Source organism: Balaenoptera ricei, chromosome 15, assembly GCF_028023285.1.
Source record: "Balaenoptera ricei isolate mBalRic1 chromosome 15, mBalRic1.hap2, whole genome shotgun sequence".
NCBI classification, from domain to species: Eukaryota; Metazoa; Chordata; class Mammalia; order Artiodactyla; family Balaenopteridae; genus Balaenoptera; species Balaenoptera ricei.
Genome location: NC_082653.1, coordinates 27,158,624 through 27,171,022, shown reverse-complemented (window position 1 = coordinate 27,171,022; position 12,399 = coordinate 27,158,624). Strand labels below are relative to the sequence as shown.

General features: G+C 54.4%; 1 protein-coding gene across 1 annotated transcript; it reads right to left on the bottom strand.

Annotated features, from left to right (window-relative positions):
- Nucleotides 1-1,676: 1,676 nt before the first annotated feature.
- DUSP15 (dual specificity phosphatase 15) lies at nt 1,677-10,520 on the bottom strand. Its single transcript, XM_059895873.1, has 7 exons — nt 10,296-10,520; nt 9,561-9,594; nt 7,563-7,645; nt 5,460-5,509; nt 4,398-4,472; nt 3,077-3,248; nt 1,677-2,243 (listed from the first exon to the last, which is right to left on the bottom strand). Exons 1-7 carry the CDS (start codon nt 10,314-10,316, stop codon nt 1,971-1,973), a joined length of 708 nt encoding a protein of 235 aa, XP_059751856.1. The 5' UTR covers nt 10,317-10,520; the 3' UTR covers nt 1,677-1,970.
- Nucleotides 10,521-12,399: the final 1,879 nt, after the last annotated feature.

Below are 12,399 nucleotides of genomic sequence, written 5' to 3'. Positions count from 1 at the left end.
AAAAGCAGCAATGGAAGGGGGCGGGGAGCATCATGAAGGACCTGGAACATCAGATCAAGGGGTTTTGTTTGTCCTAGAGATGATAGGAATGGAGTTTTTTTGTTTTTGTTTTTTGGCTGAGTCGGGTCTTCGTTGCCGCACATGGGCTTTCTCTAGTTGCTGCGAGTGGGGGCTACTCTTCGTTGTGGTGTGCAGGCTTCTCACTAAGGTGGATTCTCTTGTTGCAGAGCACGGGCTCTAGGCGCGGGGGCTTCAGTAGTTTTGGCGTGTGGCTTAGTTGCTCCTCAGCATGTGGGATCTTCCCAGACCAGGGATCAAACCTGTGTCCACTGGCAGGCGGATTCTTAACCACTGTGCCACCAGGGAAGCCCCCCCATTTAAAAAAAAAAATTTATTTATTTATTTGGTTTCACTGGGTCTTAGTTGCAGCAGGTGGGCTCCTTAGTTGAGGCATTTGAACTCTTAGTTGTGGCATGCATGTGGGATCTAGTTCCCCCACCAGGGATGGAACCTGGGCCCCTTGCATTGGGAGCGCAGAATCTTAACTACTGCGCCACCAGGAAAGTCCCCTGGACATATTTTTTCTTTTGTTTATCTGTTTATCTAGTGTCTTTCCCACTAGAATGTCAGCAACACCAGGGCAGAGGTTTGCTCACTGCTGTGTCTTCAGTGCCCAGTACAATGGCTGGCATACAGTAGGTACTCAATGAACTCATGTTGCATGAATGCAGAGGAGGAGGTTGGGTAGCAGGTGAAGGTTATTTCATCCATCCTCCCACCCCCAATACTGGAATCTGGGCCTCCCCCACAGCCCTGGACACAGTGCTTGGTGCATAATAAGAACCCCCATACAGGTGTTTATTAGATGATAGAGATTTCAGATCTCTCTTAACTCTAAGTTAATTTTAGTTTAGGAAAAATCAGCTCGGGTGACCCCTGTTCATCCTCAGAGTCAGTCTGCTGCTTTATTGAGCTGCCCTGAGGCCCTCCCTCCACAGTGGCTCCCCTGGCCTTTAACCTCTAGGTGGGGAGGGCCATTCCCACTAGCTGGGGGTGGATCCTCCTTGCCAATAACCTTCAAGACCAGAAGGAGCTGCTTCTTAACAACCATCATGGGACACAGACTGTCTAGGTTCAAACCCAGCCTCCCCTCTAGCTGTGTGTCCTTGGGCAAGCTGCCTGACAACTCTGAGCCTCAGTTTCCTCCCCGAGGAGTAAGTGAACTCATTCAAGTAAAAAGTCAGGCATGAGGCAGGTACTACTACTATACCTTTACTAGCTAAGATTTGTGGATAGGGAAAGGAAGGGAGCTGGGGAGGAGGTGGGGGGGCGGTGCTCAGGGAGGACAGGAGCTCAGCCAGGGGGAAAGGGGTTCAGAGAGAAGGAGGAGCTGGCGGCCTTTTCAGGAGACCAGGGCTCCAGGGAGAGATAGGGGTGAGGGTCAGGGAAGTGGAACTCAGCCCTGCAGACTGCAGTTCACGGAGGGTGGCAGGCTCCTCAGGCCCTAGGGGATGCAAACCCCCTCCCATTCTTTTTTTCTGGCAGGCTCCAGCCCCTGGCAGAGTCCTGCAGCCCTGCCTTTGCTCAATGACAGAATGACTGGGAGGCGATCAGACAGGCAGCTTCTGTGTCTCTTTAATATCCTCCAGGCCCATCCAACCACCCCACCCACCCACTCCCACTCCCACCGCCTTTAATGGGAGGGGGGCCGGGGGCACCCTCCCCCAGCCCAAGGACTAAGGCACCAGGTAGCTGCAGCAGGCCGGCCCAGACAGAGCCACACACACAGATGGAGGACACGCTGACTGCGGACACAGACAAGCAAGGCGGGAAGAGGGGCAGGGGCGGGGATCAGGCCCCCGCGGGGCTCCCACAGGCTCTGGGCCCGTCCTGAAGGCCGTGGGAGGCGCAGACAATCCCCGAAGGGGACCGGTCGAGAGGCCGAGGGGCGCCACGACGGGGCAGGATCCTCACTTGCTGCCTTTGCGGGACAGACACCGCGGGAGGCAAGAGAAAGTCTGTTTGACGCGCGCCAGCAGCGGCAGCGGCCGGTGGGCTTCCCGGGGCGACCGCGGCACCAGGCGCTGCAAGGTCCCCTCGGAGGCCGAGGAGTTGGGCGCGGGGGAAGAGGCCGCGCTCGCAGAACCCTGCCGGCAGCGCTTGCACAGCGGCAGCAGCGCGCGCACCTCCTCCTCGTCGCGGAAAGGGCTCTCCCCGAAGCGCTCCTCCAGCTGCCGGCGAAGCTGGGGTGGGGTGGAGTCGGGGTCGGTGCCGGGCCGCCGGCTCGGTCCCCTCCCCAATCCTCAGAGCTTCCGCTCTTCTTCGAGCTTCCCACACCTCGCTAAGCCCCTCCCCGTCCTGACCATGCTCTTAGCTTCCCTTCTGGGTCTCCATCCCAACTGAGCCGCCCTCCCTCTGAATCCCTCCCCTCGCCCTGAATCCCCTTCCCCTTTGACACTCCATCTTCCAGACCTACTAAAGTGACCCCCCCACCTGCACAGTGGGGACCACATTAACCCCTCCCCACACTGCGCAACAACCCTACTCATGCAGGCCCTCTTCCCTGCCTGCCTCTTTCCTAATGCAGCCTTGCAGACAAGTCTCTGGGCATCAGCCTGCCTTCCTGCACTGACTGCTTCTCTCTCTCATCTCTTGTTTGCGGGTGGGGGAGGGCGCGGCTCAGACCCCGACATCTCCATGTGCCATCTGCCCACTGGCCATAACAGAAGGGACTGCTTTGGCCTCATCAAGGACCCAGGGGTGGAATAAGGACTGGACGTTCCTCCCCAGAGGAGCCAAATGTTCAAACGCCTTCAGGTTCCTGGTAGGCAGAACAGGCAATGCTGGAACCTAGCCAACCTGAAGGGTCCATAATCAGGCCCACGGATATTCAAATCCTAAGTTAAAAAGGAAAAAAACCACCTGGCTGTCCAACCTAGGGTCTGGGTTAGCTCAAGAGCCACGAGTTCAAGACCCCAGAAAAATCTTCTGCCAGGTCTGAAGCACAGGCTAAATTCTTTCCAATCAGTGCTCAGCTCAAGTAAGAAGAGTTTCCCACCCCTGCCCCTGCCCCTACCTTCCGGGAACTGCCCCAGCCAAACTCTTCAAGCTGCTGCCTAAAGCCTGGGTTGGGGTTGGCGATGGGCCGCGTGGCCTTGATGGCTTCAAGCACGTCCCGCCAGCTCAGTCCTGTCACAGTCATCACATATGCCGTCACGATGGTGGTGCTTCGGGAGATGCCTGCAAAGCTGGGACATCCCACCCCAAGGCTTCAGGTAAGGCCCAATCTCCTCCGTGTCCCCCAGGCACCCCATCCCCACTTCAGCTCTCCCACCCTTGCCTCCTGAGCTCCAACCGCAAGGAACCTGCCAGGACCTGTCTTCCCACATCCAGGCCTTTGTCTATGCTGTTCCCTCTGCCTGGCATTCACCCACATCAAAGGCCTGAGTGAAACATCACTTCACTCAATCATTCAGTACACGTTTCCTAATCATCTGTGATTTTTCAGGTACTGGAGATATAGTGGCGAATAAAACAGACATGGTCCCTGCCATCCTGGGGCTTACAATATGGTTGGGGGAGACAGACACTCACAAGGGAAACAATTTCAGGTGGCGATAACTGCTTTGAAGATGAGTCCAGTGGCTAGGAGATTGTATAAGAAGAGGTATTAATCTAGTGGAAGGGACGCAGAGGATTAGGGAAGGGGTTCGCAAGGAAGTGACATCAAGCTGAATCCTGAAAGACGGGTAAGGATTGTCAAGAATGTTCTGGGCAGTGTACAAAGACCATGTGGGTGGGATCCTGTTGGACTTGAAGAATGGGGAGATGGCCAGTGCAGCTGGAGCAAGAAGGGAGAGAGGGGGAGAGACAGGCTGGAGGAGCTGTCCCTATGGCTGGGGCTCAGGCAGAGCTACCCTGAGCCAGGCGTAGTGAGAAGTTATGGAATGAATGAAATCAACAGGGTTCAGGGGCCCCTGGGAAAACTCAGGGGTCCCATCTCCCAGCCTGGGGCTCCTCACTGCCCTGTACTACTGCCTCAAAGGCTAGAGGGGAGGAGAAGGAGCCGGAACTACTGGAGGATGCTGGGCTACCTGCCTGACCTCACCTATTCCTCCCAATAGCTCGCCAGGTCAACATTCTTTTTTCCCATTTTACGGATGAGAAAATTGAGTCTCAGGGTGAAATAGCTATCTGGCCACGGCCATACAGCTAGTAAGAGACAGAGCCTTGATCTGAGTCCTCCATCAGCCTGTCAGACGAATGGTGGACTGTCAGGCACTGTGACAGGCTGGAGAAGGTCCATCACAGGCTCTGCATTCCCCACAGGATGAGGGCATGTTCAGGACGGAGGACGGCCTCTCACTTCCCCTCCCCCCACTCCCCTCTTAACTCACCAGTGCACAAGGCAGTTTCCCCCATTGAGGCGGCAACAGTGGATGAAGTTGATACATTCTTTGAAGTGCTTTTTGCTAGAGAAGAAAGCAATAAGGTACAGAGCACTGGGGGGGGGACAGGTCTCCTAGGAGTTGTCCCTCTCCCCATTTCTGGGATGGCAAGAGACAAAGAGCCCTGGATCCTCAGGTCAGCCAGCACGTGCAGTGACTAGGGGCCGATACTGTAGTACAGGTGGAGGTGTGTGTGAAGCAATAATGGTGGCGTTTCAGGAGGTGAGAGAGGCCAATCAATGATGGCAAATCCCACCACAGAGGCAGGAGCACCTCTCCAATGGGTCCTGTGGATCCTATTTTCATGGAGGGTTTGTCTTGACCTTTCAAGGAAATGGGTGCGAGGAGTCCCACCCCTCTGGGGTCTGCAAACAGAGCACCTGGGGACAATAATGGTCAACAACAGGGTTGGGAGCAAGAGTCCCAAGGGGCAGGAGTGTCTGTCTGGGTCCCTCCCAGGCTGGGGTGTACTACTGCTAATAACATAAACAAAAATCCTGCTTTCTGAGCCCTCATTACACGCCAGGCCCTGTCCTAGATCCTCAACCTGTGCTATCTGATCTTTGACAGCCTCCTTGGTGCTGATGGCCCCAACCCCTCACACACCCATTTTCTCTCTCAGAGAGGGGAAGTGATTTGTCCAAGGTCAAACAGCAAGTAAATGGCAGAGCCTGGCCTGAACCCAGATGCCTTAACTCCAAGGCCAGGAACAGGCTGAGCCTGACCCTTTCAAATCCACTGGGGCATCTGAGCCTGAGGGACAGGGTGTTTTCTCCATTTCATAGCCAAAGAGACTGAGCTCTGGGAGGTTAAGGCTTGGCCAGGGGCATAGGCAAGGGTGTGGCTGAGACAGAGTCCAGGTGGTCTGGGAGAACACCTGTGCTGGGGTCTCCAGGACAGCTTCGTGGCCTGAGTCCTCTCTGTCCTCCCTCAGACCACCTCCCACCCTCCCTCCTCCCACCACATGAAGCAGCTGTCTGTCCATCTGTCAGCCCGTCCAGAGGAACTTACATGGGTACCTCAGGGGCGTCGGCCACTGAGATGCGAAGGTAGGTTATGTCCTGCAAGTACAAAACACACATGGGCAGCCTGCACCCCAACCCCAGCCTGGGCCTCCCAAGTACCTCGAGACCCTAGGCCGGTTCCTGCCCCTCTCTGGGCCACTGTTATCGTCTCTGTCCAAAGAGGGTAGACACCTTCTCTGAGGACCTCCCAGGTCTGACCATCTGTGGTTCCAGAACCTCCTGAGAAGATGGTATCCTAACCCCATAGCTGACTTGGGCACAAAGACTTGCCAAAAAGGGTTCAGGGACCTTTTATTTAATAGCTGGGAAAGGGCCACTTAACTTGACTCCCCTCCATAAAAGGATTACAAAATTACACAGTAAGAAGGGCAAAGCAGATTTTATTCTCTTGAAAAGAAACAAGAACTATGAAGATTAGTTTTAGTTCATGAATTGTGGTTATAAAACTCTGTGCTAATTATTAAAATAATCAAGGAATGAATTGTCAGCAATTTCTCCAACAAACTTGCTACCACATCCTTCACTCCACGCCTAACCTTCACACAAGATCATAAAGATGAGTCCTGCCCACATTCCAAGAATCACTTTTCTCAGGGACCTCTCTTAGTCCTTTGATATTCAAATGGCTCTTTTCAAGGGCCTGGCCCACCTCCAGCCAGTGACTAAGGGACCCCCTGGCCAGGTCCTCATCTGTTAGTGGCTTTGTGTGAGATTCCAGCCCTTCTCTATAACTCACTCTCCCCAAGGTCACACGAGCCTGCATCTTTTGCAAGGTTCACAATTTCGCTTTGCAACACATTTGGCCTTGGATTTGCAGGGCATTATCAAACCCTGACTGGTAAATTCACTGATGGATGGGGAAGGAGAAGAGGGCAGGGCTGCCGGGGCAGGGACTCATTTTGCCAGTAGTCATTTCATTAGTAAATATAGTCATGCCTAGACAACCTTCCCCAGGCACTCTAGTGACTACATACTCCAAATACTCCGAAACAAGCCTGCCCTATAAAGCAAAATCAGACTCCATTGACCTGGAAATTTCTTTTAGTGTCTCTGTGACACTGAGAACCACAGATTATTGGAGGTAGCTCTTAGAGACCATCAAATCTGACACAAGGGGAAACTAAGGTCCAGAGAGGGCGAGGACCCTGCCCAAGGTCACACAGCAAAGCTGTGACAGAACCCAGTCTGGATCTCAGATCTCCAGAGTCCCTTCCCACCCACAGTTCTCTCCGTTCAATGGGTGAGCCAGACTCTAACAGATAAAGAGGAAGGGGCTCTGTTTATCGGTTGAGAATATTATTAACTTTGTTATTATGTCAGCTACAATTTGTTGAGCGCCTATTTTGTGGCTCTCAACCCAGTGAGGTAGGTACTGTTATAAAATTCCCCTTTTACGGATCAGGCAACTGAGGTCTAGAGAAGTGAAGTCCTATGCCCAAGGTTACAGACAGAATGTGGTGAAGATGTGAACTCAGAGCTCCTGACTCCAGCACATGTGGTCTGGATTTCCTACTTCCCTACTCTAGGTCATAACACCCTCACCCCGTCTTTTCCAGGATTCGATAATACCAGCTCCAACCCTCCCAGTGGGGGCCGTGCTGTACAGTGTGCAAAGCATCTTTACCATCTCACAGTCCCCTGGGGGCAGATAGGGCTGAGGGATCAGAGGCCCAGACAGGTGAAATCATAGCCCCAGGTCACAAGCGAGACACAGAGCCCAGAAACATCTATGTGGAGTCATCTATTCAGTTGGACAACGGGAAGCCCCTGTGGGAGACTTTTTAAGGTTTAGTGTGAGGCCTCTGGAGTCAGATGGCCTGTGTTCAAATTCCAGCTCCTTAGCTTCCTGGATGTGTGACCTTAGGCAGGTTACTTTACCTCTCTGGTCCTCAGTTGCCAAAGAGGGAGCAAATAGGGATGCTAATGTAAAACAGGCCAGTTTTTAACCAAATGAGTTAGCACGGGTCAGGAAGGCCTATGTGCCAGTATAGGATCTGGCACATTGTAGGTACTTGATAAATGGGTGCTGTGGGGGTCTGAAACCCCCCTTCCCACCTATGTGCAGCTCTGGGATGGGGGTAAGGCGTACCTGCAGCAGAGGCTGGGGTGACTCGTGGATGGAGATGATGTGTGTGATCTTATTCCGGCCTAGCTGATCCGTGTCTTTGGCATCTGAAAGAAACAAGGATGTTTGAGCCAATCTGGCAGGTGTGACCTATATATTCCGATGGCCAAGTGAGGCGGGAGCTCACTGCCCCACTCTCCTCCTCAGCCCGCCCTCTCCACCTTGGCCCACCCTCTGCCGGCTCCCTGCTCCTTCACCACCTCTTGCTCCCAGCATGACAGGTCCTGCCACAACCCTAAGCTTCAGCCTCTCCACTGGGGCACCCACAGGTAAGAGCCCAGCACCTCCCCAGCCTTGCCCCTGCTGTTCTTTCCATTGCAAACACCCTTCTGTGGCATATCCTTCACCAGGCAATTCTCCTTCTAGGAATCTTGACTACAGAAGGTTAACTCACACAGAAAGCTGTGTGTAGAAGATGACTGTCAACACATCAGAAACAGTTAAAAATGGGAACTGGGCTTCCCTGGTGGTGCAGTGGTTAAGAATCCGCCTGCTAATGCAGGGGACATGGATTCGAGCCCTGGTCTGGGAAGATCCCACATGCCATGGAGCAACTAAGCCCATGTGCCACAACTACTGAGGCTGCGCTCTAGAGCCTGCGAGCCACAACTACTGAGCTCGCGTGCTACAACTACTGAAGCCCACGTGTCTAGAGCCCGTGCTCCACAACAAGAGAAGCCACGGCCATGAGAAGCCTGTGCACCGCAATGAAGAGTGGCTCCCGCTCGCTGCAACTAGAGAAAAGCCTGCGCGCAGCAACGAAGACCCAGTGCAGCCAAAATAAAAAAAAAAAGGGAAAAACCCACAAGGGGACTGGATAAATAATGGTATATTCATACTTGAATACTGTGCAGCCACTAACAAGATCTCTGTGTGCTGATGTGCAAGGAAGCCCACAATATATTATTAAATGGGAAACACAGGTTACAGAACAGCATGCAGAATAGGCCTCCGTTTTTGTTTTAAATATTATATCTATATGTACAAAGATACATGAAAACAACCCAGGGATGTACCTCCCACAGCTATCAGTAGCCATCTCTAGGGGCTGGATTTCCAGTGCATGCAGACCTTTTATAATCGAAGTAAATAACACTTGATCTCCACATGCCCACTTCCTCATTCACCACATTTACTGAGTGTTTACTATGTGCAGCCTTGGCTGGGCATGGCATTGTGGGGTCAAGTTCATGGCTCCTGTCCTCATGGGCCTACACACTTAAAGGGGATTCAGACCTTACTTACCAAATATTCAGAAGTCGGTGTGGTGTGAACTGCTGAGGGAGCTCCCGGGGAGGAAGGGACCAGGTTTAGGAAAGTGGGGCCCCTAAGCGCAGAGTGGGACAGGAGTGGTTGGGGAAAGCTCTGCCCCAGTGCAGATGCCCCTCCCTCCCTAAAGCTTTCTCTGACTCCACAGATGGAAGTGACTTTTCCTGCCTTGGGTCTCCCAAGCTCCGGACCAGCCTGTCTCTTAGCCCAGGCCTGGGTCAGGCGGAGTGCTGTGGCCTTGGGACAGAGCGGGCAGTGCTCACCAGTGAAGTTTCTGACGTAGAGTCCAGTCTCTAGAGACCTCTCCTCTGAGGAGGAGGTTATGCCAGGAAGCTTTCCCAGCTTCCCAGCTAGAAGCAACACCTCCAAACAGACCTCAGCCCAGAACCTCAGGGCTGGCAAAATCCTTAGAGGCGGGGGTGGGCCTTGTGCTGTGGGAGAGGCTGAGGCTCAGAGCAGGTGCAGCCTTGCCCAGTGTCCAGTGTTCTGAGCCCTCTGTACTGGGGACACTCCTCCACCCACATCCCCCTTAGTCTTCATGAGTTCTTTCCGCCTTCCAGCCTGGCATCGCTTCCCTGCCCCCGGCCCCATTCCTGAGCGTGTCCAGGGTGCGTGGGCCAGAGCATGAATGGTGGACACAGGCCTGGGACGGGGAGTGTGCCATGGCCTTGGGACAGAGTGGGCAGTGCTCACCAATGAAGTTTCCGAGGTAGAGTCCAGGAAGTACCTACAGGAGAGACAGGCCGGGGTCAGCCGGGTAGGGGTGCGTGCAGCCCCTCTCAGTCCCATGAAGGGCGTCTGGCCCTCAGGACTCAGGGAGCAATCACCCCCGTCTTGTGGGCCTGGGTGCTCTATGAGTGAGGTCTGGGGAGGGCAGCAGGGGGGCATCAAGGGAGGCCAGCTTGGGTAGGGGGAGAGGAAAGAGGAGGGAGGGGCACAAAGACCTAGGGAAAGAGGGTGGGAGGAGCACAGGGGAGGGGGGCAAAGGGAGAGGTGGACTTGCTAAGGTGGGTGGTGGGGAATCCTGAGAAGGAGGAGGTGGGAAGGCAGAGACAGAAGGGGGTCGTGCAGAGGCCTTGGGGTGGGGGATGGGGAAGGATAGAGAAACAGCGTTAGAGAGAGTCCAGGGATACAGAGACACATGGAGACAGAGAAAGGGACTCAGGAAGAGATAGAGCCTGGGGGTGACAGAGAGCCACAGAAAGACACAGCAAGAAATACAGAGTCACAGAAACAGGCAGAGACAGAGACACAGAGAGGCAGAGTCAGAGAGAGATAGCGCCCCAGAGAGACAGAGACGTACGATCTCAGAGTCCCAGGGAGACAGAGAAATAGACACACAGACCGCCAGAGCCAGAAGGTCAGAGGCGGGCGCCCGGCAGGCGCTGGGGGCGGCCAGGTGCGGGCTGCGCCATCCCGGCCCCCTACCTTGGTCATGCCATTCCCCATGATCCCGGGGGCGGGGATCCGGGCGCACCCCCAGCTCGCCACCCGCTGAGCGCAAGGGTCACAGCTGCCCTGACGGCCCGGGCCCGGCGCCTGCAGCCTGGCGGGGATCGGGGGGCCTGGCGTCCGCAGCCTGGCGGGGATCGGGGGGCCTGGCGTCCGCAGCTCGGCCCAGCCCTGCCCAGCGGCCGCCGCCGCCGCTGCCGCCGCCGCCGCCCGCCGACCCCCGGCCAGGGAGGGAAATGCTGGAGCCGCCGCTGCCGCCGCCGCCGCCACCGCCGCTGCAGGCTCCTCCTACCCCCTTGGTCATGTGGGCCGCCCCCCCAACCCGTGGGTCGCGGCGGGGGGCTGGACAAAGCCCCAGTGTGCCGGGCCCGGGGCCCGCAGGACAACGGCAGCTTGTTGGGGCCGCGTGGGGCCTCCACCTCCGGAGGTGGGGGCGGGGCGCTCCCCCCACCCTGGCACCGTCAGGCGCGGGAGGGGCGGGGGCGGAGAGAGCCCCCAGCCGCGGGCTCAGAGACTCGGATCCCAGTTCCAGCTCTGCCCGGCGCTCCCTGCGGACCCTGGGGCGAAACGCCTAGCTCCTTCGGCCTCGGTTTTCTAGCAGAAACGTGATGGGGGCTGGACTTTGATCTTCAGATTCTGTTTGAGACGCGAAAAGTGGGTAATTCCTTCCGTTTGTACATCTCCCTGCCCCGCCCCCCATGCAGGCATCTTACCAGCCAACCATCCTCCTCCCCCACTCTTGCAGCCAGTCTGTCCTCCCAACCTCCATTCCATCCATTCACTGTTCCGTCTGTCTGTTCATTCATCCAGCCATCCTCCCATCTCTTCCTCCCATATACTTTGGCCTCTGAGGATAGTGCCATCTGGGTCAGCTCTGCTGGGACCAGGCATAACTCTGCTTAGGGGCCCCAATAAATCAGAGGTACATGTGAGGAGAGGGAGATGAGTGAGGGTTACGGTTACCTGGGTCCCTTGGAGTTAAGGAGACTACGACAGGATGCAGTTAGAGACAAGAGTCTCAGAAGGTGAGTCTGGAGACCAAGGTTCCAGGCCCTATTCATTCACCTCTGACCTGCTCAGTGACCCTGGGCAAATCCCCTTGGGCTCCCAGCTACCCAAACTGTATGTCTCAGTGTGCTGCTACTAGGACCAAAGCTGGAGAATGTGAAATAACTGAAAGCACACACCTCCTGTGGGACTGAAATAGAAGCAGCTGAACCAGCTTTACTCCTCTAGCCGTCATCTGCCCCCCTCCATCTGTAGTGGTGACTGTGGGAGGAATGTGGGTACAGAGAAGGACAGGGTCAGAGGAACCTGTTTGAAATGCAGTGACTGCAGGAAAATAAAACTGTTTCTTTGGTATTTCTTTCTTCCTCAAATTCACAGTGTACATGGGGCTGCCTGTCTCAGCTCTGTGTCCAAGGTTCTCATAAAAACCAAATTATTCAACAAATACTTACTGAGTACCCACTATATGGTAGGCATTAGGGTGTCCCTAACAGATAAGGTGGCAGTGGTTCCTACCTTTGTTGGCTAACGGTCTAGACCAGCATTGCCCAATAGGAATACAATGTGAGCCACATGGGTAATCATAAATTCTCTAGTAGCCACATTAAAAAAGTAGAAAGAAGCAGGTTGTTACTAATGGTTTTATTTGACCCAGTATAGCCAAAATATTATCATTTCAATGTGTAGTCAATATTTAAACATTATTAATGACATATTTTACATTCTTTTAATTGTATTAAGTCTTTAAAATCCAGTGTGTATTTTACACTTAGAGCACATCTCAATTCAGATTAACCACATGTCGAATGCTTAATCGCCATATGTGGCTGGTAGCTCCATACTGGACATCAGGGCCAGGAGGGAAGGCAAACAAAATAAGCAAACAGACAAAGCACTTACAAACAGTCACAATTTTCTATGGAGGAAACAAACTGGGGGACAGGAAGAACTTCTGTAAATAGGTGACATTTGGATAAGACCTGACGTGTAAGAAGGACACAGCTGTTTAAAGAGTGGAGAGATTTCCAGCAGAAGGAACAGCACAAGCAAAGGCCCTGCGGTGGGAAAGGTT

Excerpts from the sequence above, each read along its gene's own strand:
- DUSP15 (XM_059895873.1), bottom strand. The coding sequence starts at position 10,316 with ATGGGGAATGGCATGACCAAG. Across the intron at positions 9,595-10,295 it reads TGGGGAATGGCATGACCAAG|GTACTTCCTGGACTCTACCT; the intron begins GTAGGGGGCCGG and ends TCTCTCCTGTAG. Across the intron at positions 3,249-4,397 it reads GGAAACTGCCTTGTGCACTG|CTTTGCAGGCATCTCCCGAA; the intron begins GTGAGTTAAGAG and ends GGGATGTCCCAG.